At 38.1% G+C, this 27685-nt stretch overlaps 1 protein-coding gene across 1 annotated transcript in view; it reads right to left on the bottom strand.

Annotated features, from left to right (window-relative positions):
- MIPOL1 (mirror-image polydactyly 1) overlaps nt 1-27685 on the bottom strand; it is a 189183-nt gene that overhangs the window by 21678 nt on the left and 139820 nt on the right. The window contains exon 12 of the mRNA XM_014942052.1: nt 3067-3297. Coding sequence (XP_014797538.1) covers nt 3067-3297 — 231 coding nt within the window. The remainder of the gene's footprint in view (nt 1-3066; nt 3298-27685) is intronic.

Below are 27685 nucleotides of genomic sequence, written 5' to 3' on the forward strand. Positions count from 1 at the left end.
CCGGCAGGACAAACTTGCAGGGTGTCTGTGGCGCTGAGCCAATGCTCCTGGTGAATTCTGCACTGCTGTCCTAATTCTTTGTTTGTAACCATGAAATAGTAACATTAATTAAATATAGAAAATTATGGTCATAGCCATTCTACAGAGTATAAGTTAAAAATAGTAAGTGTCATGCAGGTCATCATAATTTCAAATATGCGCTGTATTATGTGTGCACATACATGCTTTTTTTTTTTTACATACACCACACTGTTAAAATGTGTATTTACTTTATAATCTAGAATAGTGCTCTCTTGAAAGTCTAATGTGTAACTTGTTAATGTTTCAAAAATCAAAACAGATTCAAACAAATGCTGCTAAATCTGTGTGTTCACCCTCTGAGCATCAACATTTTGTGTTTCACACCACCATCCCTGCTAGGGCGGCGAATCATCTTCACGGGCAAAAGCACAGAGTCACAATTTATATCTCACACTGCAGCGAGCCCATGGGAGATTTCACCCTATTTCAGTATAAACAGAATTTTACTATATCCAAGTTCTCTATAAGCAGATTCCAATATATCCCCCTTCTGGTTCACAGCTGCTGTTTCATGCGGGATAGGATCCAGAAATTTTTTAGATGCTTTGTGTCCTGACGGAAAACACAGGACCACTATTCTGACTTGGATCTCACATTTAGAAAGCAACAATTGCAGGTGGGTACACAAATGGCTGACATGATGGCAACGCCGTGGAGAAATTACATCTCTATTTCAAGCTCTGTATATGATGCTGAATGCAAACACTGAAGTTTTTAAGAATATAAAAAAATTCTTCAGTGTTATCAGAGAACAGATTAGCAAAGGCATACTGAACACCAGTAAATCACATTGTATGAAGATACAAAGCACACTCTTTTTCAAAATTATTTTAATTATTCTAATTATATTATTTCTTAGTGAACCTTATAAATATTTTCCTCTTCTGATTTTTAACTGTGGCTACATTAAGATATTTTACTGAATAAAACTGAGAAGCTACTTTATATAACTGCTAAAAACAGTTCGATTTTACTTGAGCATTTAAAAGCAGTTAAGAAAAAAGATGTTTTGGAATGCTATTTAGGCTATGAATTGTAGTGTCACATTTTAAATTACAATAAGCATCCTCATAAGACAGTGCTAATAATTAATACTACTGTAATTAACCAAGAAGCCTTTCTGTTGGCAGATTTATAAATTGTCAGTTCCTTTTTGAAATGTAGAATATTCTACATCTCTGAAATAAAACGTTAAGCTAACAAATGAGTTCCTGCCTAATTGCCAAACACTGATTTGTATGAAGCGGTTGAGGTTACAAAGAAATTGGGAATTCTCAGCCCCGTTTCCCTGCTGATGAGTACGAACTGTCTGTGTAGCTCTCCCAGAGGTGTCAGAGGAATCTCTATAGTGTCACACAAGGGTTCTTAGCTCAAAGTAAACACACTTTCCACAAACTCAGCTGCTTAATCTGTTTGCAGGTTGAATTATAAGATGGGGGTGGATGACTCCGGGTGCTGGGAAGACGCACAGAGCATTTCCACAGTTTCTTGGTAAAAAGGGCATGCTATTGTCATCAAAAGACTTCACCCAATTGTTTAATTTTGCTATAGGCTCAGTGGTCTGATCTTAGCAATAATGAAAACTAACCTGACCAAAATTTTCCCAAGTAGCTGAGCATGTTAAATTGCGTAAATTCTTTTAACTATAGCAGTACATCACCACCACTTTAATTCTGGTTGTGGCTGCACTTCTACTCTTGCCACCCTGGTTACGTGGGATTAAAAGAGACCGTTTTGCTAAAAAAAAAAACCCAAACCCAAAAAACAATCTTCACTTAAATAGCTACAGTTAGTAAATGAGTATTAATAAAATGAAACAAAATCACAACTTTAAACAACATACAGAAAGGTTTAGCCACTATTCTCTTTAACATGCTGTAATTATTTTTCATAGTTTTATTTATATCAAGCAGGCACCTGCTGAAGTTTCTAGTAAATCTAAGTGTTCAGAAAAAAAGATGTGAATGATTCTCAACCAACCATTGGAGGTTTTAAAGAGATGACTGAAAATATGTGTTTTCATACATATGTAAAACTTAGCTATATTTTATGTAGTTACAAATAAATTAAAACCATAAAAATATAATGTCTTTATTTTTTTAAAAGGAGAACTCAACATGTATTTTTTTTTAAACAGGAAGAACTCTTCTTAGGTCCTTGCAATATATTTTAAGCCTATTTCTGGCTACTCTGGAAATATGCTGCACACATTAAAGTTGAAGTCAAATATGGTCTGACAGGCAAATTTGCATCAGTTCAACACTGACCACCTTGGAAGGGTGTGAGAGGGCTATTTTGCAGCTGGTGAAATAAAGCAGAGATGGGAAGTGCCAGACTGTGAAGTAGCTCCACATACACATTTGCCTATGTCCCAGCAATCAGACTTTCAAAGGCTTATGTGATAGTAATAGCAATCACGACAATAAGGACTATAATAGAGATAAACTTCAGGTTTTGGAGTTCAGTAACATTTTAACAGGGAATCTTATGATGGGAAGGAGAATACAATCCCCGTTCACTGACTCGGAGACTTCTTGTTGGTTTCAGTGAGCTTTTGAAGCCACCCCTAAACAACCCCATCAGCATTTATCATGGTATGAAACTTGCCAGATATATAACAGACCAAAAATGAGAACCTCAATATTCTACCATTCAATTATAAATGCAAGTACTCTGTTGCCATAGGATTACCGTTGGGTAAAGGACAGTGAAAACCATTAACTGGAGATGGAAACACTTTCTCTGTGCCTTGCAAAGTTTCCATAACAGTAAAGACAGGCACACTGACTTGCGTAATACTATAAAACTTAAAATGATCGGCTTCACACTGAGTAACGAGCTGAATGGCCAACAAAGAAAGAGTCATTTTAAAGGAACTTTTCTGACTATCACCACGCTTTCAATCATAGACAAAATAGAAGAAGAAACAACTTTTCATTAGCTTTTTTAACTGCAATTTTTCTTAAAAGAAGATGAGCGACTTACTTCTGAACTTTTTCATTGGCCTCACGTGAAGCTTCCAGGGCTTTCTGGAGCTTCATCTCTGTGTCCTTTTGCTCTGACCGAGCCTGCTGCAGCTGAGCTGCCAGATCTTCAACCTGGCCATAGGTAAGGGTTACAACACCCTCCCTGCCTTGCAGTCCACCTTCAGAAGTACCAAAAGTACAGTTAAGCTGGTCCTTCATATTCATTCCTTCAGACAGAGATTTGTATAATCTGGGAAAACAAAATCATACACGTTACTAAGTTTCAGTCTAAGGCTGAGCTGCAAGAATACTACACTCAGTTTAATTAATATTTTTAATATGACCATAGATGGATCCACATGCACTAATGCCAACACAAGTTTTATTTCAGAAGTGACAGAGAACAAAAAGAACATACCGTTTTCACAAGGCTATTCTAGAAATATGTAACAACTATCAGAATTCTAAAAAGTCAAAACCCCATTCAACAAAACCTTAAAAGTAGTACTTTTCAGCTGCAGCACCTTCCTGATCTTTGAGCTGCAGCAAAAAGCTGTTAGTGTGATTTACATTTACTTGAATTAAGCAGTGTAAGTTACTGCTGTGTTATTAACTCATGTTACACGGGACTTTTTTAGCAAGCAGACTTACCAACTACAGGGGGTTTATTTGTAAAATTGTAGTTTTTTCAATATAATGAAAGGAATAAAAATGCTACAATGCAAAAATTAATATCATTAAATCAGCAGGGTTACTTAGAAATATGAATGATTTGTACATGCTAACTAATTCTAAAGGTCCTTGGTCAACATTTTTGAGAGAAAATATTTCTTGATGTTGGTTTCAATAAGCTAGTAACACTTGTACTAGAATATACTGTGCCTTAAATAGCCTCTCTATAGTAGACAGAGATAGGTAGACCTGCCAACATCAGCAATTTTTCACAGGATGTTTCAATATCTATACTGCCTTCCACCACAATTTCTTGCAAGGTCCTTTCAACCCCCCTGTTCTGGCTTCACTGAGGCAGAGTAGACATGTTTACCATCTATTTTATGCTGGAGTGCCATGGATGGGTATTCAATCCATTGAGTTTTATAAATGATTTTTAGGTATATTCATAGAGATACCAAATGATAATGCACAAAAAAAAATACTCTGCCATTGTACAAAACAGAATGCAGTACTATGTGCTTTGTATTTGTGTGCCAGAAAGTTCTGGACAAATCAAGAGAGATTAAAAATTAAGAATTAAATTTAGTAGGGTCTTAACGCAATAGATTCATGAAGCTAAAAGAAATAAATATGCCTGGATCAGCTAATAATAGCTATTGGAGAACAAGCAAAAAGAAGAATATTAAACAGATAGATTACCTATAAATAATGAGATGAAACTGAAAAAAGGAGAATAAAGAATAAGATGGTGCAACAGGTGAAAAAAAAAAAACCTCAATGAAGACTGTTAACTATGGTCTTATTTCCCAAGAAATCAGTAGGTAGCCAGCTGATTGAGTTATTAAGCTGCAATGGTAGAAATCACATTAAGAGCTGATTACTAGGGGAGGAGCCTCATCAACAAGCTCTCTGTGGAATTAACAACAACTGCTTCCCATCTCTTCACAGCCAAAATTCATTGGTGAATTTTACAGCAGTTCAAAATGACACTGGTTGTAGAAGAAATTCATCGATGACATTTATAAAAAAAAGTGATGGCAACAGGATATCATAATGAGCAGTGTTTTTAGATAAACAATTGAAATAATTTCAAAACAGCTTAATGAACGTCAGAAGCTGTTGCTGTATTGAGGGATATTACTTGAGAGCATCCCTGTGACTGATGACCATGCAAATATTAAACATTATTTCAGTGTGGATTTCTAGTAGCAGTGCAGACTGATTTTATACTCCAGACATACTCTGCATTACAGCTGCTAGTGTGCAACAGCATATTTTCTTCCTTTTCAGTTTATTAAGTTGTTTGTATGGAAAACACCCTTCATTTCAACAGCCCATAGAGGAAAATAATATACAAACTAAAATACAATATACATGTATATTGTATTTTACATATATTGTATATATGACAAGCAAAATGTGAATGAACTAATAGAAATCCAGAAGCTAAAAGGTCAGAGTGTTGATATGTCATTACACCTACTACCTGCAGTTGTCTGAAAATAATGTGAAGAATCTTTTCAATTAAATGAAGACATATTGAAAATATAAATATTTATAAAGGGACATTAAAATACCCAGAACAGGCTCATTAAAACTAAAATTACTTCAACAGTTGCACATAAAATTTACTGACTGAGGTTCCACTATGGTTGAGCATCGATCACCACGGAAAAATACAAAGGTATGTAAATAATGCTGAAAACAGGTTACTGAAATACCATTGCTGCCTGTTTCTTAAACACCTGGCACTAGATTAAGAGAAAAAAAAAGACAGATGAGAAGCTAAACTGTTCAGTGAATATATGATGTCCCTGATTAAAAAAAAAAAGAAAAGAAAAAGAGGATAGTCTAAATATTCTAACTTGTTCACAGCAGCTAAAAAGGTTTTTTTTTCCCAGAACATATTAAAATGCAGTCATTTATTTAGATTCTAAAATACTAGCCCTGTGTGGCTATAACTGGGCTCCTTCTCAGTCTGGCCATGAAAAATACAGTATGTAATACACCACTACATGTTTCATCTCATAATGATTTCATCTGAGTGATCAATAGATTCTGACATGTATATATTTTTTAGCCAGTATGATTCCTCCAGATAAAGGCACCGTGGTTCACAGATTTTTTTTAAACTTGGTTGTTTTTATTTTTTTTGAAAGTATGCAATTGCCAGATTTCCATCAATGTGTGCTTTGCTAAAACACTTTTATTTAGTCCCTTTTGATACTTATTAATTTGAAATTCCTTCATTAATGTCTTGAAGATTATAAAAGAATCTTGATGCTATAAATCAAAAATAAATGGGAGTTCTTTGCCTGAAGAAGGCTGATGGAAGCATTCAAACAGTTCCTTCATTTAAGAAATTCACATGTCCTTTATAGTAAGCCTTTTGCTTTACTATGGCAGCACGGTCCTTTTCTTGCTCCAGCTTAGTTCTGAGAGCTTCAAGGGCCCACCTGAACTGTGTCCAGGCAGAAGAAAAAGTGACATGTGATGATGTCACTTATGCAACTCCTGCAAAGATAGCAAGAGGTTTCCTCAGACCCCAAAGTCAGAGCAATTTCAAGCCTGCTAAAAAATTTCACCAGTTGTAACTGCTCCCAGAGGGACTTTACTTTGGCTGAAAATCAACTGCATGAAGTGCTGCTCTTATAACACTTCACTCCTTGCCAGGCATACTTTTGCTGCAAGGTGAGAAATGATTTTCCACCTGAAGCAACTACCAAATAACATAGAGAAACCTTCCACCTAGAGAAAGAAAAAAATATCCAGCAAAAAGCAAACATTCCCTATCCATCCCTTCCCTCCTCCCCCACCCCAGTGATAAACATAACCAAAGGCATGTAGGTCTGACCTTGGTTTTCACCACAAATGTTTCTGACACTCAAGTTCTGGAGACCTCTCAGACCTCAGCCTGCACTCAGGATGGCTTTGAAGAGGGTCCTCTCATACCGCTAGTGTACTCAAGGGCCAGGAAGCATTGATACCTTGAAAATACTACCTCAAAGGTGCTCTTAGGAAAAATTGCAATAAGATGATATTAAAAAAAAGCCCATAAGCCCTAGAAGGACTTTGACATTTTGCTGTAAAGCAGAGGATATAAAATGGTCAAGTTTGCATTACATGTGAGTCAGGAGCCTGACAGCTGGTAGACTGGTAACTAGATGGCATTGCCCTACCATAGACAAATATTTTACTAGCCTTCCTTCTTCTGCAATTACAGGAGTTAAGAGAACTCTGTTTTCTCTTCAGCACAACCACCCAAAGATCTCTCACCAATCTAACTGAAAACAGCAGCTGTGTTAGACTCCGTGGCGCAGAGGCCACAGACCATGCCATAACAGTCGTGCACGTTGTGCATAATGCAGAGCATGCTCTTTGCAGCCCCACAGCCCATCACAGTGTAGGTCTCTCGTGTGGTGTACCCATGCATTCTCAGTCTAGGATGAGCTCAGGTATCCTCTTTATTTCATATTCTCTCACCAAACCCAATGATAAGCACTTGTTGAACAGAAACCACCATTGATTTTCTTCTCTGTGGTGGTTGCTGATATAACCTCAGGATTTTACAGGGTAACATTTTGACAGACTAGCGCTGACCATGCATGTCCATACTGTCCAAACTCAATTACATGTGAATATTGATCTATAGTGAGCAGTAGGTTGAGTTTCAGCCTTCTCTCCTGAAATGAACTCAAGAAACCTGTAACCTGTACAAGGGTCCAAACAGATGATTCAAGTACAGGTTCATTATCTACAGTGAAAGCTTGAACTGGCTATCATCTGTCTTAGAACTTCCATTTTCCAAAAAATACAAATTAAAGGCCTCTTGCAAACACATTTTTGTCCTTGGGCATCAGCCTCCTCATCTTTAAAAAGAGTAGTCATAATAATACCTTTGCAAGGTGCTCTGAGCTTCACTACCGAAAGGATACCAATCGCCATTGAAAGAGCTTAATTAGATGCAGCACAGTCTGATTTTAGGACAAAATTAAGCCCAGATGGTCTTCTGATGACTCCAAGCAACAAACAATTTCTTTTGGGTCTCATTTGCACTCCCCAGGACCACTGCAGTACCCATGCTATTCTCCTGTGACTATCTTGGGAGAGGTAGTAAGGACATGGGACGTCTGAGCCTTTCTTTAAGTTGAAGGACTGCTGAGACATGCACTCATCAAGAAATAATCAGAAACCATACTTCCATTACAAAACCTTCATTTACAGAGTTGCACAGCAATCAAACGTTCCCAGTTCACTTCATGCAGCCACTGGGTAAATTGCCCAGATAGCACAGCCTCCCGTGACAGTGACACGCTCACGACATCCAGCACCACCCATCATTCCTCACATTCACCACACCCTCAAACGGTCCAGGATCCCCACAAAAATAGTTTCTGGACTAATAATGTTTGGTTGAAACAGAGCAAAACATACATGATACTGATGAGCAGAAGGAAGCATTTTTGAGATTTTTCCAGCTGTAGTACCATCCTCTTCAGCTAGATCCACAGATCCACAGTTAACAGCTTGTAGCTAAAAAATGCACCTGGATTTCCTGAGCACACAATGCACCTCGAGCTGGGGTCTCTAAGTGATTAATTAGAGTCTGGAAGATGATAACTTAGCATTAGCTTTTTTCCCCACGTAATCAGCTCTCAGATATAGTGCATCAGAGTTTACAGAAGAGACAACTGTAGATTTTATGCTTTAATCCTGAATATTACTTGATACATGCTAACATTAATTACACATCTTCATAGTTCTACAATATATTTGTGTTCATTGCAAGACACAGATTCACAGGCTTTCGAATTTCTTCACTAATTAGAGGACTGTGTTTTCAATGCAACAGCAGCTATTGTGGATACTCCTCACAGTTTTACTAGACTACATGTTATTCCTAGAACCAATCTTGCCGTAAAATATTCCTGTTGTGTTTTGACAGGGAATTGGCTGGATTAGCATATTGTAGCCTAAGCAGCTCTGGAGGCTTGCTTCTAAGTAAGTAAAATAATTCTGAAAGTTTAAAAATAATTTTATTTTGTATGGTGTTCACTTTATCATACAAGAAAGAATTTTGCTATCTTGTATCTCTTCTTTATTGCCCATTCATATGCCTTGGACATTCTTAAATATTTGCCAATGGCTTTAGTTAACAAAATAGTTTTAACTTAGTATTTGTAGTACTGTAGTTATTCCCTACAGTAATAGATTGTTTAGGTAACACTGCAAATACAGTGGGAACCTTATCTATTAATCGAAGACAGAACTGGCATCAAGTCATCAAGACTGACCTCAATATTTGAATATAAAGGATGTTTAAGATGGTGCCAGCGACTCCACTTTTTACTGTGCATCCCAAACTCCCAGTGACTTTCCCCGGGAAGCGCGAGCATCCCGGGGCAGCAGATCCTGGCTCGGCTGTGGGAGCAGGCAGGGAGGAGGGGCACAGCCGGTTCAAAGACAAGAGGCATTTTCACCTCCCCAGTCCCTGGGCTGACCCGGCAGCCCCTGCGCCTCTCTGCTTGCTGCTGGAGGCCACTCGGTTGACATGGATCACTGAAGGGGTGTGTACGGGGGTGGTGTAGAGCCAGCGACTCTGGCTCCGGGCCAGCAGGGAAATTGCCTATGTCAGGGATTTGCAGAAACACAAACTTGGTGGAAAAGAGACAGAGGATCTTGTCCTAAAGGTCATAGCGGTGCATTTTTTATACTTAAGAGTATGTTTTTGACAACATCGGTTTTAAAAACAGTGCACCTATTTCCTCAAAGCTAAACTTAATTAAGAAAGCAGTAACTCTGGTTGTGCACTAAAATAATATAGCCGCTGCTATAACAACTAGAACAAGTAGAAAAAGGGTGCAGTATGTATTGCTTTTTCCTTGTTTTTTGATGATCCTTGCCAAGAGCTTCATTCTGAACACCGTCTCTTACATGGAAACCAAGGTATTAGGGCACAGATGAACAACAGGCCTTCTGAACAGGCGTTTCAGGATCAGCTCCTACAGCTCCACACATCTACCTGCCACCCTGGTCTGCACCACAACCCCTCCAGCTCCCATGGACCTGATGCTGACTTGAACCTTTACTCTCCAAAATGCCAACCATGGAAATCTTTCCTGATGACAAAGAATGTGTCAGGAACATTTCTGCTAGGAGCCTGAAATGACGTGTTGTGTCACTGTAATCTGAATATAGATTTCCTTGCATAACTAACAAAGTCTAATTGAGATTTCTTTGTTGGAAATTATGCATGAAGTTACGGCTAATTTTGTTTGTGCCTTTAGTTTCCTTTGCAGCTTCTCATTCGTAAGGATAATGGGTTCTGACTTCTATTTTACATGAGAGGCCTACACACTGACAATTTTATTTTAAATGAACAAAATCCTTCTGCAAAAAGTGGTAATACTAGCGAATCACCTCCTGTATCAAATAAACTGCAATACTTCAGATGAAACAAATAAGAAACCTGACCCTGAAAACTGAAACAGTCAGTGAAACAACCGCTAGGTGCAAAGGGGTACTTCATATATACATACATATATACATCTGCATAAAATAAAACTGATACTACTGAGATATATCATAGCGCGGGTATCAGAATCACCTGAAAAAAAGCTCAATGTAATGACTATGTGCTGTTGACTTTTATTTTTGTCTCCAGGGAATAGTGTTTACTTTGCTTTAAAATTTATATGAGTCATTTTGTTATGTGCCTTTTTTTAATTAGTCTGAAGGAAACAGTCATTTGAGAAAGAGAGCGGAAATCAATTCTGATTCGATACTGATAGCTACTGTGCGATGTAAACTGTGTGTTCTTTCTAATTAAATGTAAACATGTGCAGTTCTAAAGTCCAGCAGTGATGACAACAACTACTAGAAAGGATTGCTTAAGCCCTGGTCAACTGATTCTTGTGAACCTTTTGTTCATACCGTAGGTGAGCTTGTGCAATCTGTCGCAGGGCGAACGCCAGTTGTAACTGACTTTTTTTTAGGTCATCTTCAGAGAAAAGACTTGACAAGAATGTGGAGCGGTCTGTAATACCTCCAGTTACCCATTAACTATGTCCTTCTGATAGCTAATCAATAGCATTGCATGGAGCCAAACACACTGCACCGAACTGCCCCTCTTCCAAAAGCCAAGTCTTGGTAAATATTTAATGGCAGTAAAGGTGTTTTGAGTCTTATCAATCTGATATGTTAAAGAACTCTTGAAAGAAACTTTATCTTGCTTCTCTCTGCATAAATAATTTGTTCAGTTACCATTTTAGTCTTATGCAAAAGCACTTAATTTAATGATCTAATGCTTTTAAATCAAGGCTTTGGACAGAGAAAATGTAGTTTCAATCTACATGTCACAAAATAAAGAAAAATCAAAGTTTATTTCCTTGATAAAATGCCAACTAGAAATATACATCAAGGAACCCAGCCCTTTATACTGTAGTAGTAAATACTGCGCCAGATTCACTCAAAACCTGTTATACAAGTGCACATTTGAGATTTTCTTACAAGGCTTCAGTTTCTGTAAAATTCTTAGCTCTCTTTCACTTCAAGATGGAGTAGGATTTTTAGCCTTGTTTCACCACAGAAAAAAATCAGCTCTAAAATAGTTACACTAAGATCCAGAGAATTTTTGTTCCCACACAGTGAATATTCCCATCTTTGAGTGGGTATGTTCTCAGCTAATGAGTTTTATTAAGTATTTTTCTGTTTTATGTTTTTCTGTGCAAATAGCTTGTTTAGATCACTAAACAGAAAAACACTTTTATCCTGATCCTTTAACATCTAGTGTGTGTACACTCTGCTACAGCCAGGTAGGATCCAAACGCCTCCTTAGAGAGTCAGATAGGCTTATTCCATGCCTCTGTGCTAATGTCACAGGATGGAGGAGGCTCGTGACCTCCTCCCCCAGCACAGTATTCCAGCCTTCTCTGCATGATCCAACTCCAGTATGAGCCTAAGTATTTTGAAGAAACTGATTCAGCAGTGGATCCAAGCTTTTTCTTGGAAAATAATCTGGGAATAAAACATTGATAGTGTTTCGGTTTCCAAAATGTGAATCACCATAAATGTTTTCCCAGAAGTATAAGCATTATTTTTTTCCCCAGTGTTTAAATGGCCTCTTTAGTGCTCTTGATGCCATTCAATAGATTTCAAAAATAAAGATCACGGGAATAATTCCCAAACACTGGCATAGATAAACTAAACAGCCTGGAGTTTTCATATCACTAGTAATTGGCTCTGATGAAAACAGTATTAATTAAAATGATAAAGGCATATAAATCGATCAAGCAGTAAAGCGCATGGCACCATTCAGGAACGACTGGCTGAAGAAAGCCTGTTACTAATAACCTAAGAAAATATCTTGTACTTAATACAATGTTATCTTTATAAATCAGACATGATCGTGAATTTTATGGCTGTCCTGATTTGCTATTGTGATCGCTTGGCTTAACTCCCCCACTGAACCAGAAAAGCAAGACACGAAGCTGTCTTGGACCCAGGGCTGGAAGCCAACCCTGCCTTCAGCATGGCCAGGAACATCCAGCTGAGTAGATGGAAGAGTAGAGTCTCTCCAGGAGAAGGCAATTAAAAGAAATACAAAGAATGGAAACGTGTTTCAAAGACGGAATAACCAAATACATATGGAATTTGAGAGGGATGATCTCATGGATGAGTTGAGTAGTGCTAAAGCTAGAATCCCTCAGTGTGGCTGACCTGGGAAGGGAATTCAAAAGGGGGCTCTGCCTTCTTGTCATTCCTTTATTGCTGAATGAATCTTTGAGTGACTTTTAAAAAAAATTAAAATATACCATGTTTTTTAATTTGAGAGTATTTCCCCCCTGCCCCAGGAAAATAAAACAGAGAGTATTTGAGCACTTTTGTCTGATTTTTCTCAAAGGTGTTACTGAAAAATATTAAGCAACTCTGACCAAAGGTAAACAAGGTGTCCTGTGGTCCAGCACATGCCCAGCTGTGGTCACCAATGTGCCAAGAAGTGAGGTACACCGAGGAACTCTCAGTGAGTGTGCCTAGCGCATGATTTCCCCGCTTTCTTGGTAGTGTACACAGCAATACGTGCCACTCTGAAATAGCAGGTGAGTCATTCGGGGGACTGCGTGTGCTGCAGCCTGAAAACCTTCCTCCAGACTAGTACAGATGCCTGTAATGTCTACTTTAAAGCTATCATGGCTTCTCCCATAAAAAAATGCAGTTGGTTTGGGGATTGCTATGCAGATCTACACTTAGCAAGTCACCTCCTGAAAGCCATGTAAATGACTCAATGGCAATGTATCGCTACTCAGTACAGTAAGCCACGTCTCACCTAGTTGCTGCTGCCAAACCCTTATTCATATAAATCATACAGCTCCTTGGACAGTCAAGCACTATGAAACAAGGCAGTTAAAATGATGGCTTAAATGATAAAGGGAACGCCTGGGAAATTTAATATAGGGGAAGTCTGCTTCCCTATTGTACCCGTGCTTACTGAAGCAACTGGGCAGACTTGTCTGGGCCATTCTCCTTAATGCGAAACAAGGACGCACGCTGGGGGAATGATTTAGTGGATCGGGGATCAGAGCTCTGTCTTGAGTTCCCTCTTCTATTTTACATCTTCTGTGTGGCACTGAGCAGGTTACAACATGCAGACCTCAGCCTGCCATGCTGAAACTAGGAGTAAAGTGCCTTTCCCTTGCTTTTTGTCTTCCTTAAATTCTAAGCTTTGGGGGCCCAGGATTGCTTCTTATTACCTAAGTGTGCCATATCTGGAAACCTGAGGCCCTGATCTTGGTTCAGGTCTCAGTGCAAATTATTATTCATGGGAAGATACTAAAGAGCTTATTAACAGTATGCGTAGGCTGGCAAAGTGCATCAGCCTGGTTAACCTCAGCAGACAGATCCAGATTTAGGACATTTATGGAAAAAACACAACAGTTGCTCACAAGGAGGCAGTTTCTGCCTCCCCATTGCAGGTTCAGCCCCACTATTGTCACCACCGGGTGCAGGCAGTGAAAGCAACCCCCCGTGCTTTGTTGAGCTGTTGCCAGCCCAAGATCCTTGGTACCTAAGAAGATGTTCTCGGCTTCCTCCCAGGCAAAAGGGGCCATCAAACGGATACAGCCTACTGACTGGAAGCCGAATCGCACAACTCACATGCCTCTTGAGAAGTGTGAGATTAGACTGGCAGCTGCTGGAGAAAAACCAGTGAAGAGAGAGCTCCAAAGCGTAGGGCTTGGAAAGTGGTTGAAAAGAGATGTTTAATTGATTTTTGTATCCTTAAAGCTTTTAAATTGTCTTCCCTTACTTTTCACAGAATCACAGAATCTTAGTGGTTGGAAGGGACCTCCGAGATCATCATAAGTTACTCTCATAAGTTTTGACCATTTGGCTACTGAAATCAAACCTGTAGAAGAATAATATTTTTGTGCAGTTTAATTTAGCCTGAGTGCAAACAACCATTTTAACTTCACGAAGCAGGAGTTCACAAGAAAAACTGCAGCTTTTTCTTTTTACCAGCATATCATTTCTCCATAACCATCAGGTAAAAGTGAAATACTGTAACAGGAAATGTATTGGTTGCACTGAACCAAAGAATTAATTATTTTCTCAGGACCTGACAAGGAAACCGAATGAGTATGAAAGCTCTTGTGAAATCTAGCCAACATTGAATTCAACACTGTTCAATTCCTTATTTATTTTTTGAACAGGACAAGACACTTATTAGTATGAATACTGCCTACTGTGCTTATACACATTCAACCGATATTATACTCTCCTCTGATAGAAGTTGTAACATTGCTTGAGAGGGAGAACTAAACTCCTACATCATGATAGTCCTCGTTCTACTGTCACATCTGTAGAAGTAGAATATGACTCATTTGGTAAAGACAGTAGGGTAGAACAGCTAAATAGAAGAATAAGTATTTCTGTATCTCCACCAAAGACCTTAGGAAGCGCAATCTCTGTATTATTCCCTTTTACTGAATGTACTATTCCCTTTTACTGAATAGGATTGAAATAAACAGAATGTGATGTTAGATGAGCCTGGGTAACATTAAGATCCTGCATAGCTCAGAAGCAAAAGTAAAATATATCAGATAGTATCAACCTTGTTACCCACGCTTATTCCAATTCCTTTGAGTGAGGGACAAATTCACAGCACTTCTCCTTCCTCTTTGATGAAAGCTCCTTCCAGTTCAATCTTTAATGACAGTGGAAGTTATTAGCTCATTTCTCACTGCGAACCAGGAGAAAGCCTAGTACAAAATGCCTTGAATTTATTTGTATCAAGAAGCTAAAGCCTGTGGCCATCAGTAGGTGCTTACACTGTTCTGTGTGTCTAGTACAACCAAATGCTTCTTGGAAATCTTACTCGTTCCTCCTGATATCTGGGAATGGAACACCGGAAGAGAAAGAATGCAAGAAAATATTGCTTTATACATACAAAAAGAGGGACAAGAAGACAAAGTTCCTTCAATAGTAAAAAGAAAAAATAAATAATCTAGATATTTCAAATTTTGATCTTAACCTTGTTTACCTAAATGACCATGGGACAGGTATGACACAAATCCTTCAGGGTAAATTTTGAATGCAATGTACAGAGTTTTTACCTTAATGAGATATATAAGATCAGAACCTACGAATTAAGCATATGATATGCCCCTAAGTTATTTTTTCATGGACAGTGGGTGAGCGGATGTCATTCCTCTGTTTAATCAGGAGTTAAAGCGTGTACAGTAATTCCTTATTTTCACAATATTCCTTCTGACAAAGATAACAAGCATAAGAATGGTTCCCAGCTGGCTAAACCTGACATACAGGTTTTGTTAATAAAAAAATGCATGACTTAATTAATGAAACGGATCTATTAAGACTGTCCCCCAATCTACCACAGTGGCCCCACCTACAGCTGAACTTCACATGACCTATCTTATGCAAAAAGAATTGTAATAACTTGCACTGGAAGTTGTTATAGAGGAAAGGTTGCGATGAAGAAAAAATATGACTCAGAAATGAATACAATGCCCCTAGAGGAGAAAGCTTAGTATTTTCACTTTTACTCAATGTTTTCTTTTACAGTGAATAATTGAAACTATTTTACTACACTGTGTAAAATTATTTCATCAAGAGTAATTACACTTGATCTATTAGCACCTGATACTATCTATTGTTTAAATTGCTTGCATTCAATCCATGAGTAATGTCAACAGTATTAACGTCCATTATGGAAGCATTAATTGAGTAAAAATCATTTTTAAGTGTTCGACATTCTTGTAAACTTCCACCAGCATAATGTTCAAAAGAAATATCATTATACCAACATCTTCTCGGATTTTTTTAAAGGCATGTCTTTACTTCAGTCTGCAAACTCAGGGTCTTTAAACTCACAAACAATTTACCTGTTTTGTTCTGGCAAGCATAAATCTGTAGCAATCTACTCATTTTACATTCTTCTCTGTTCCTGTCTGGCTGTTCTACACTAAATGGCTATCCAAATTCACCTCCATCACTTTGGCAGGCTCAACACCTCTTTTGCTAAACCAGTTTTTTCCCCCCAAACATAAAGACCTGCACTGTTACAAACAGAAAGAAGGAATTCTGCCACATTTCTTCAATAAAATTATATACATATTCATTGATTTGACCAAAACTGCCCCCCCCCCAACCTGAACTAATTCAACAACTGGACTCATCTACCTGGAAAGCAGATACTTTTTTTCTGTCTTGCAGCCTCATCCTTGTTTCAAAGGTTTCCAAATTCTTGCTGCCTTTTAGTAGAGGAAATATTATGAACTGTTTGAGATTACATTCTCACTCAAAGTGATGAATGCCACAGTCTTCTCCAGAATAAAAAGCTACTTTCTCTCCTTGGAATAGTAACTTTACAGTAATTTAGAGGAAGCGGGAGAAACAGTTGGTCATTAAACATTAAATGTATTAATGGGGCACTCACAGTGTATGGTTTGTCTGCAAAAGGCAGTTCTGTACTTGCATTTCAGAAGGACTGCTGCAATACAATACCTACTGTGATAAATTTATGTTTACCCCACTTAACATTTAGCAGAATCTAATAACGAAAACTTAAATCAATGTATTTCCCCAAAAATGCATGAGTAGCACTATTCACATCGTACAGCTAGGGGAATCGAGAGGCAAAGAAAAAACATTCCAAAAGAGGCCCTTCATTTCCACTCCCCAAATGGAGACCTTTAGAACTTGGTGTTTACAAGTTTCAAGGACTTGCAACTTTACATGAAAACAATGACAAAACAGAATATTCAAAGCAAGAGCCCTTAAGCACTTCAGCAGGACATAAAAAAATCACCCACTTCTCCAGACTCATGTCACCCTTGAAGTCCTGCTCGATTCCCTGGAAACCTCAGACATGAGTATATGGATGGAGCATTAGGCAGCACTTTCTTGTTACATGGCACTGTTGGAAATGGAGCTTCTGCAGAGCTCAGAAAAATGATCCAAAAAAGAAAAGACACAGGCAATGTAGGATGCTGGCTTGATTAATAAAAGGGTTGATGTGATTCCCTGGAGTAGAGTGAAACATGATTAATATGAATTTTGTACCTTAGAAGATATAAAGAGAGACATAATTCCCAAGGAGAGAAATTCTGACTGCTCCCAAGACACTGTGAATCTGTTCTTTATAGTTTTCTTTCCTAGTGCTAGTTCTTTGTGGTCTATCGAACCTTAAAATCATAACACTTTGATGAAGGCTTTGTGGATCGCCTTACCCTGAAGCTGACTCATTAAAGTGATTAGGTCAACTTCCTAAATTTTAGGAGGCAGAACACTAACAGAGGTAAAGTAACAGGACCACTTCAGAACACACTTAAATCAATGGGAGAACTCTTGAGTCCAATATAAATATATCAATTTGTAAGGAACTCCAGAAATGGAGACACTAAGAGAAACAGGCATGTTCACTACATCCTGAGCTTTTAGTGTAGACCTTTGTCTTGTGTCACCTACTCTGGGGGAAATGAAGTCTTAGTTTTGTCTGAGGGAAGAAATTAGTTCACAGGAATTTGAAAAACAGAGGTTAAAAACCTCTGCCTGGAGCTATATGCCTAGAGCTAGGGCGAATGTGACCCAGTTCAGAAGTCATCTGTAAGAGCAGATGACAGTATTGTTTAGATGTCGGACAAAACGCTTTGGATACATGAATGAGATATTTTGCAATAAACAAAAATCAGCTTGCCAAAATAATTAGAACCCAGAACCTGATGAACATTTATCAAAAGACAGTAACAACTTGCCTATGTCTATGACGAGCAAAATTCACTGGCTGTTCAAGCTGAAGAACAGACAAACCTTCAGTGGGAGACTTTGGGAATGAGAAATGAAGTATGAAATTCTCCAAGTAACTATGGTGTTAGAGGCGGAAGAACTTCAGTTGCTGGCCCCATCAGGTCCTGACAAAAGGAATGTGAGAGCTGTTCCCAAGGTGAAAGAAGACAGGCTGAACAATTTGGCTAATGGGATCACATTGAGCTAATGGGATCACCATGACTTGCTTTGCTTCTGTTGGTGTATGTCAAAACTCTGATGTGTTTTCAAATACATTCTCTTTTCACCAGCAGTAGGCTAAACCTGAGCTATTTGAATTTACATATCTTCAGATTTTGAGACTCTTGTGGAAAGAATCTACAGGGCAAGATCACTTCAAGTTCAAAAGTTTACAAATTGTGAGCAGTTTCTCCTCTGTCGAAGAAAGAAAAAAAAAAAAAAAAGAAACCTAAGGCTTGGATTTGTTAATATCTTATTAAACAGACGTTTATTCCTGCTGCCCTCACGTAGACATGCAGAGATTACAGACACTTCACATTTGCACAAGCCCCCAGTTGCTATCTTTCACAAGCCAGGTATAGACAAGAGAATAAACCCAACTGCGCTGTAGCAACAAACCATACTATGGGACATTCGTATTTGGCAAGCACTGACAACATTTAGGAATGCTGTAAGCAATAATATTGATTTCTAGAAGCTCTGGAAAACTTGTTTAATAATCTCGATCTCGGTTATGGTAACCTGAAAGTATTCTAGAGATGCTCCTGGGTCAACACACAGGAGTTTAAAAATAGAACAGGTCAAAATGATCAAGCTTTAGTGCCTATAGTTAAACTATGCTCCAGTGGGCAACTGGCTTTCCAAAGGGGCACTTGCAGATCCCTCCCCAGCTCCCTAGAGTGGAAACTCAGGTGCCTAAACTTACATATCCAAGACCGAAAATTTTGGCCACACTGTTTAACAGGCAGATCTGCTGGGAGGCCTCTTGTAACCAGATTTTTTTTCTTAAAGCCTCATATTATTGGACAGATCCTGGCCCAAGTCCAATCCACAACTGCAAATCCAAAGAAACAGCTCAGAGCAAACCAGCAGCCTTATTAGCTTTTAAAGATTTCATTTTCAAGAACTCAAGACCCTTTATTGACTAATGAAAGGTTGGGTCCCCAAGCCCACAGACTGATGTTGCTTGGAACATATTTTAATCATTTTGGAGTGCTAGCAGCCATCTGTCTAAAGAGCTTTGATCGCATAAGCGCACTCCGAACTGCAGCTTCTTCTGACTCCAAACCCTTTCCGAAAGCCAAAGGGAGCCCACAGACATGGCTACTTCAAAACAATTCAAGGCCTTGTGATGTGATAAGGCTGCTTTTATTATTTAGCACATCATTAGGTTTAATGACACCACAGATAACAGACACACTAAAAAGATACCATTGTCATCTCCTATCTTGTAACAGTAATACCCAACTGTGACTTCACTTTGTTTCTACCCAGCATTTCTTACTTACTATGTTATTTTGAAAGAATAGATAAATGAAATAAAAGGATTTTTTTTTCCTGCTGCAAGCATCAGAAATACTAACAAAATAAATCCATAACAAATAAATAATACAAAAACCAAATGAACACTCTTTCTTTTTTTCACCGCTTTCCTACTATGTTTTTTTAAAACAAAAGTACAGAAGACAAGCAAACAAATCTCAAATAAACTACTGTGTTTATAGTTTAGGTTACTGGCTTTTGAGAACATACTGTTTGCATGTATGAGGTTAGTTTGGCCAGCATTGAATACAAATTTACATTGAAAAGAGAGAGGACCCTTGCAGCTACAGTTTTTATAGTGCTAATATTTATGAACAGATTTTACACAATTGCCATAATTATTTTCTACTCTAAGCCTTGAAACAATTTTGGCATCTCAAAGCTTATTTTGTGGCAATCAGTTTTTTCATCCTGGTGTCTACTAGAAACATGCTATTAAACCTGAAAGCTTGGAAGTAACAACAATGCTGAGCATGAAGAAAAAATATTTAAATTATCAGAGCAAAGAAATTTCTCTCAAAAATCAAAGCAGCGGCCTTAAGAAAGTGTCAAAAACTGCATAAAAATCTCTCTTGATGACGGGAGACACACAATAGTGGATTCTGTGTGGCAGACCATGACTTCATTTGCTCCAATAGTCAGCAACCTCAGTGGGTTCAACCCTGAGATTACAGGACTTGCAGGTTTCTCTTCCTTCTGAGATTTGATTCCTGGCCTTTTTTACTCATTCAGGACACTACTCACCAGTCATCAGAAGGAAATGATTCTATCACACACTGCAATATTGCATTTTTCTGTTTAATAGCCTTCATACTAAGTGTGGCTTCATCCTAAATGTGGCTAGCTAGCAGCGTCAAGAAGGTGAAAGAAAGACACACAGCACTTCTGTGTTGTTCATCAAAACATTGTGGGTGGCTGTGCTCTAAACTGTGTCACTGACACAGCACAGATTGAGAGAAAAGAAGGCAAAACCAAAACATGTAGTGGCTCAGGCAGGGGAACAGCTTCTTTAAACTCACTTTGCTGTCAAAGAAAATATACCACTGATGATTCACTCAATGTAACTCCCTCCCTCTCTTTCTGTGGCTTTTCCTTCCAAATTCACAGCCAGAAAAGCTTCTCTGCTAGTGGGACAGCAGCTCTGTACCGCTGCTTACATGTTTTCCTGGTGGTGTTAGGAAAAAACTCAAGTGCTCTGTGCTAGCTCTCCTTCCTGTCATGACCATACAAACTGCAGTTTATAAAAGCAAACCATTACTAATAGGTTACATTTTCCTCAAATATTTGAGAGGCTCAGAATTGTGCAAATCCCAGCAGGCCCACTTCTTCACTGGAAAACTGCGGCTGATGCTTCCAAGTCGGTCCCTACCCTTTCTAAAAATGACATTCTTCACACCTATGCTGGAAGGATTACCCATACAAGATGAGTAACACATCATTATGCAATGCTGGATGCAATGTTAAAATCCTTCAGCTTCCAAAACACAAGCCTCTATCGCATTAGTTAGAAAAGCAGCTTGTGGAAGGAATGTAAAACTGGAAACTATTCCAGTAAAAGGCATCAGCATGACATGCATGCAGTAATTTAATAAAAGCTCTAACTTAAAAAAGCAACTGAAAATTTCATACTCTTGGCTTCTCTCTTTGTAAACACAACAGGTGTGTAGTCTTCCGGCTTGTGTTCTGTGACAGGCAGAGGACATCTTCTGCCACCTGAATTCCTAGATACTTCCTAAGAGAAGTTTTCCATTGACTCCACGGCAAGCAGGGTTGAGCTTGAAGTAAGAAAAGCAATGTTATGTCTAGCACTGGCTGCAAATTGCACATGTGGAAAGTCTTCTCACCAAACAAATATTATTTTTTTTATTGGGAGATGTAAATTCCAACACAAAAAATATGTTGGCTTCCTGTGGCAAATTTCTAAGTGAAAATTTTCCTTTCACCTTGACATTTCAACTTCAAATGCTATTTTGTTTTAGTACTTCAGCTCAAGAGAACTGAGCTGAAACACATCAAGATACACATTTTTTTATTATTGAATTGACATTTTAACATAAAAACATGTCCTGTGAAAAATCAACAAAAAAGAAATGGCATTTAAAGTCCTCCTGACAATGTTATTACTTTATTTCTAAATATCATATTCATAACAAAAGAAATTCCCATTCATACAATATTTATATGGCAAGCCAAATTCTTTTTTTTCAGTTTTAGATTTTCTTTCAAACTTCTCATGGGAAAATTTGTCTTTCAAACAGCTCTTATTACACACACAGTTTTCCTATATTTTTTTAACTTGCCCTGGAGAGGGCTGCTTCTTATCCTGTTTTCCTTCCCTCATTTTAAAGTAGGAGTATCTGCATTTTCATGGTCATAGATCTCTAAAGGTGTTATGGAAAATGGTAAAACTTCTTATTCAGTTTATACAAATAAAGCAGCTGAAGCAGAGTTTAGTGATGTGATTCATCTATATTCATCCAGCATTTCAATGGCAGAATCAGAATATATAGCCTCTGCTCACATACCCTTTCTACCAGATAACAGATTTCATAATCCTACATATGCTCTTTACAGATTTTCCAACGTTCCTTTTGAGTACCCTTATATAACACAGAATAGATATTAACTCTACTTATCTCAATGTCCTAATTTTTACAAGTATTTCTATAGGAGTAGAATACTTTGTGTTACTAATCTACTGCAACCTATCAGTAGCAGTCTGTCAGTTTTTCGCAGGTAGCTCTTCCAGAGACTTTAAACCTTCCTTCCAATAACTCCATTTTATTAGGCTTTTACAAAGTTGAAAAACTGTTTGTAGAAACCTCTGGCTATGTACTTATTCCAAAAAGCACAGAACAAAATTACCCTTCCTAGACTTTTCAGCTCACTGAGAAACCAAGGAAGTCATAGCAGAAAACCACAGACAGCGGAGGTAAAAGGGAAGGGGAAAGAATCCGCCAGGCGAAGGAGAGCTGCTAACAGAAAGCTAGCAGAGCCACGTATACAGAGTCGTGAGACCATATCAGCATCTGATGGCAAGGAATTCTTTTCTGTCAAGCAAATCCCTGCTCTTAGAGAAGAGGAGAAACTCATCTGAAAAGGTCCATCACAGAACAACAACAACAACAAGGTAAGCGTTGTTTTTAGTTCACGTTACCCCATGACAGCAAATAGGTAGGGAAGAAGTCTGCTCAAGTCTGATGGAATACAGCATAAGGAGACGTTCCTAGCTTTAATGCGCTTGGCACAACAAGTGACTGGTTGGTCCTCAACTAATCTTAAAAACTTGAGAAACTTTGCCAATATAACACATCCAATAACAAAAGCAGTAGCAGAGTGAGCACAGTCCATGATACAAATTAAAACTGCATCACAGAGCGTGATAGGCTCTTCAGTTCATATTCGTGCTGCCCGTGTTCCTCCTCAGACACGCTGCTTAGTGTTTCCTATTGGCAAGGCACCTCTGAAGGCCAAGAGCCAGCCACTGGAAACGTTAGGCACAAAGATTTCATAAAATGGAGGTCAGACCAATCCCTGCCTGAGTCAACAGCAGCACAAGACAATTTGAGCATACGACATACACCTCCGTGCTGGTTGCAGGGATGGCGTCGGGTGGTGTGTTATTCCATCCGGTGGCTGGGATCTCTGACAGTTTAGTGCTTCCTCTCCCTCAAAGTTTTTATAAATCAATAAAGCTGAAATTGTTTTTCCATACTAACTACTTTTTCCCAGTGTGATGGGAAAATTTTCAAAATCATGTCAGGGCAAAAAGAGAAACATTCAAAAGTATTTTTTGTGTGTGTCTCTGAATGAATGAGAGAGGAAATTTGGACAGTGCTCCAATGGCTAAGATATTCCATTGGGAGGGGAAAAAAAAAAAGACACCTCCTCCTCCCCAGCAGGTTCAGATACTGCTTTGCCTTTTCGTTGCCTGCCAAACAGGCACTGGAAATACCAAGCCTGTGGTATACACTGGAGTCTCTCTCTACCATCCCCCTTCTCGGCAAATAGTAAAATATTAATTGGAGTACAGATGTGAGTCTGGTCTACCACACTTCCAAGAAAGTTACTCATCCGCTGGTTTATAAAATCAGTCTTTCTGACTTTATTATTGCTAGAAAGTAGAGCAAATGCAGAAGGAGAGACAATGATCAATTCCAAGCTAGCGAAGAAGTAGTCTGGGAATGGGGCAGGAAGAAGAGGATAGTAATTCCAATAAAGTATAAAATACATAAGGATAACAAGGATAACTGATAAAAGACAATTGGACTACAGAGTGATAAAGACCCACCAACCTAAAATCCTAATTCTTTCAGGACTGTGGCACCCCACTGGGAAGTGGCATGATAATAGAGAAGCTTGAACCCGCGGATTCTAAACTCCAGGTCCAAATTACCAGGGTGTTGGCTCCCCTCACCCCCACAAACTGACTAAAATTCACTGAAACTTCCATGGGTTGCTCAGAGAAGGTGTGTGCTTAAGCAATCTGATTTAAAAGACAATAAAAAACCCACCCCATTTTTGACTAATTTCAGGACTCAGTTCAATAAAGAAACAGGAAGAAAGCATGCACATTTCAAAAACCCACAAACACAAACAACAAATAAGGGCTGAGTCTCCATTCCTTGCATGTCCAGATCTCCCACAGGAATCAGTGGGACTTTATATGTAGAGAATAAACTAAGAAATATACTTTGGATAGGACCTGAGTTTTTTAATAATAATGAAATACGAACAAACCCCTCAGTGTTCCTTTACAGAGCCACTATATCCATATATTGGGCTGTATTGAACTGCAGTGGGTTAGGTTCCTTCACAAGAAGACATCACACTGTCTCCCACTGTATAATAAATACAAATGCCTCATCTCTTCGACATAAAAGAGAATTTCTCCTCTGCTTGGAAGCGGGAAATTTCATTAGCTCAAGATTTATGTTTGATGTCAGGTGACTGAAACTCTTGGATAAAATCGAAGTCACTGTAGCAAGGACAGAGAATACTTAAAGCACAACTGCTGTCTTCTCCCTGATCTCCCCAAAATTGTTCTGCTGAGAGAACAGTAGGTTTACAGTGATATCATTATCCGGTCACTCGTCTTAATGATTGTAATTATACCATTTTACGTCTAAAGCAACTAATACTGACACAACAACAGCAACTGCCAGAATAACCGCGAGCAGATAGGATGACAAGAGCAGGAAAATGAGTCAACGGCCATAACTGAAAAAGTGAGATAAAAATCCAGGCATGAAAAGACCAGTTCTCTGAGGTAAACTGCAGGGGCAGGTGCTCAAGGTGTCCTGCTATTGCTTTAGAGGAAGGACTGAGGTCATCGCTCTGCACTAGTGGCTGCAGCCTCACTGATTCCATTGTAAATGGGTTCCAGCTCATTTGCATTGGGAAGGTGGATATTAGAGCAGCCCAATCCTTTGTTATACATCATGTGCCCCTGAGAGAAATCTGGACTGAAGAAATCTCTGAAAAAGACTGAGAGATGGCAGCTGAAATGTTTGAGCAGGGGTCAGTCAGAGAACAGGGGACTGAATATTTAGGCAGTTGCATTCTGACTTGCTGCTGCTACAGTGGCTGTAAACCATGTAGAATACAAGAAGAGGGTGAATACTGACATGTTAGGTAGTATAATTTTAGCTTGAAACTGGAACGAGAGCAACATTCTAACAGCAATAATTACACCATTATATATCCATGCACAGAATCCATGAAATGTGGTTGAAAAGGTACCATTACATTCCAGAACACTGGCCATGAAACTATAGAATGGAAGTAAGTTAAACACGTACCACTGTATTCAAAACTTGAACAGAAAACACCCTTTTTTTTCAGTACTGCAAATAATGCCTTGCAAAGCATCTTTTTTTTCATCCATTTCTCCTGTTATAGGGTGATTTAATTCTGTAATTAAAATGAAAATTGAGTATGTCCCTGTGCTTGTAAGCCTTTCATTTGAAGAAATAATAAAAAGCTCTTGATTCTCTTTTCTTTCACAACTATCAATTTCAATCTCTAAAAAGATGAACCTTCGTGTCATTTCACGAGAGACTATGTGGGAAAAATATATGGACATCCATTAAAAACATTGTTATTTAGAACATTTTCCAGTGTCACTTAAACAGGGATTCCAATTTAATTGAAGCACCAGGAGCATTAGAAGCTTTTAGATTAAAATTTTATTAAACTTCAACATTAGAAGCTTTTAGATTAAAATTTTAGATTAAAATTTTATTAAACTTCAACAGTTTATAACTTTTTAGAAGTGCTACATACAACTGGTTAGGAAGCAATAAAACTGCAGTTCCGATGGAGAAGCTACCTTTATTGACTGAATGTCTGTTTCTAAAAATATTTATTTCAGGTCACAGTATTTACTCTTACAAGGGGTTTCAGTGAAGATTCTCTTCTATTTCATTATTGAAAACAGTCACATAACTGTAAAATAAGCTTTTTTTTCTTGCATGCTGGTTCTGACTTATAGATTCCAATTACTTTGCAACATGTATCTCCTGGGACTGTGAGATGCATCTGCCATTAAAACTCTTTCTCTCCATGTTACTATGATCTTTCTTTCAGATCTTTACTTTGTCTCAACTTCAGGAGAGTAAAAAAGAATTCTAATTTAAATTTAATTTTAACGCTGAAAGTTTTTTCAAATCTCTGTTCATTAAGAAATTTGCTGTGATGAATGTAAGTTTCTTCCCATTGTGACTTCCAGCCTGCAGCTACTTCTGCTTCTCACACATTCCAACATCAAATTGGGAGAACCCCTGGATAAAGATGTTTTGTGATAAGGTTTCACTGTCCTTCCTCCCCCGTGAACACCAGACTTGCCAAATATATGGCTTATAGAGCACTTGATTAAATCACAAAGGAGCCTCTTAAATTGACATGGAAATAACTACTCAAACTTACTAAAAGCATCCCTAAATTTTACCTGAGGGCCTGGATGTAAAAATTCTTAACCTTAGCAACTTCATTCAAAGGTGTGTGAACTAACACAGATGTACATATCTTACACAGCTGGAGAGTAAACAATAATTTTATTGAATAGACCATCACTGCATCTGACCCCAATACAAAACCTATCAAAAACATATTTTTAAGTAAGGATAGCTCTGTATTTTTTTTTTGCTCCTATCTTTCTTTGCAATGGGGTTGATACGTTTGAGGCTTACCTTTTGCTGTACTAGTTAGAATTTGTTCAAATTATTTGCCTGTGAAGACTCCTAGTGTTAGAGCTTTTCAGTGAAATATTTTAGACTTAAATAAAAAGGGAAAAATACAGATGTACTTCTCTATATAGAGCTACATTTCTCATACACAGTTGTACTGTTTTAGCTAATATGTGAAAAATAACAGGTATGCCAAAGCCTATGCCTTTGTCAGCATTTTAACATGTAGGAATTACACTTCTAAAGCATTACTGAACTAGAAGGAAATTGGTTATAAAAATGGACTCACCACGTAACTGAAAAATATGCAAATAAAAAACTTGTGATAATGTTCAAACAGCAGAGCTATATGAGAAAGAGGTAGCGGGATTAACACTCCCACATACATCAAAAGTGATTATTTGGATATAGCCTTCTTTGGCCAGTGAGGATCTGTGATTTGCATTAATCCCTAGCTTAAAGAATACAGTGTTGAAATAATTATATTAGTAAGCTAGAAACTCTATACTGTTATGCAAATTTTCATTTCTGATATGCATTTTTGTGTTACTATCCAGAAAATGCAATTTTCCTTTTAAAACATGACGCAGAAACAACACAAGAAAAACAAATAGAAGACAACCTGCCAAACTTTTTTCAGAGCCAACTTCCTCTCCCTTCTGTATCTGAACTAGAGTCTTCTCTAGTCCTTTTTCCTTCTTTTCACTTCTCTTTCCTTTTAAAGAAGAATGGAATTTTTCTGGGATGTGCTTTCTTTTCAGAAAGTCAAAATTCATCTAGAAATCAATGTTCCATCAATTATTCCCCAAAAATTCATTTTAATTTTGGTTTGGGTCTTTCAGGCCTTCCATGAAGCTTCTTTTTTCTTTTTTTTTTTTTTTTTTTTTTTTTTTTTTTTTTTTTGGTGGTTTCGTTTATTGCACTGGGCCTTTC

This window comes from Calidris pugnax, unplaced genomic scaffold (assembly GCF_001431845.1).
Source record: "Calidris pugnax isolate Ruff unplaced genomic scaffold, ASM143184v1 scaffold56, whole genome shotgun sequence".
Classification (NCBI taxonomy): domain Eukaryota; kingdom Metazoa; phylum Chordata; class Aves; order Charadriiformes; family Scolopacidae; genus Calidris; species Calidris pugnax.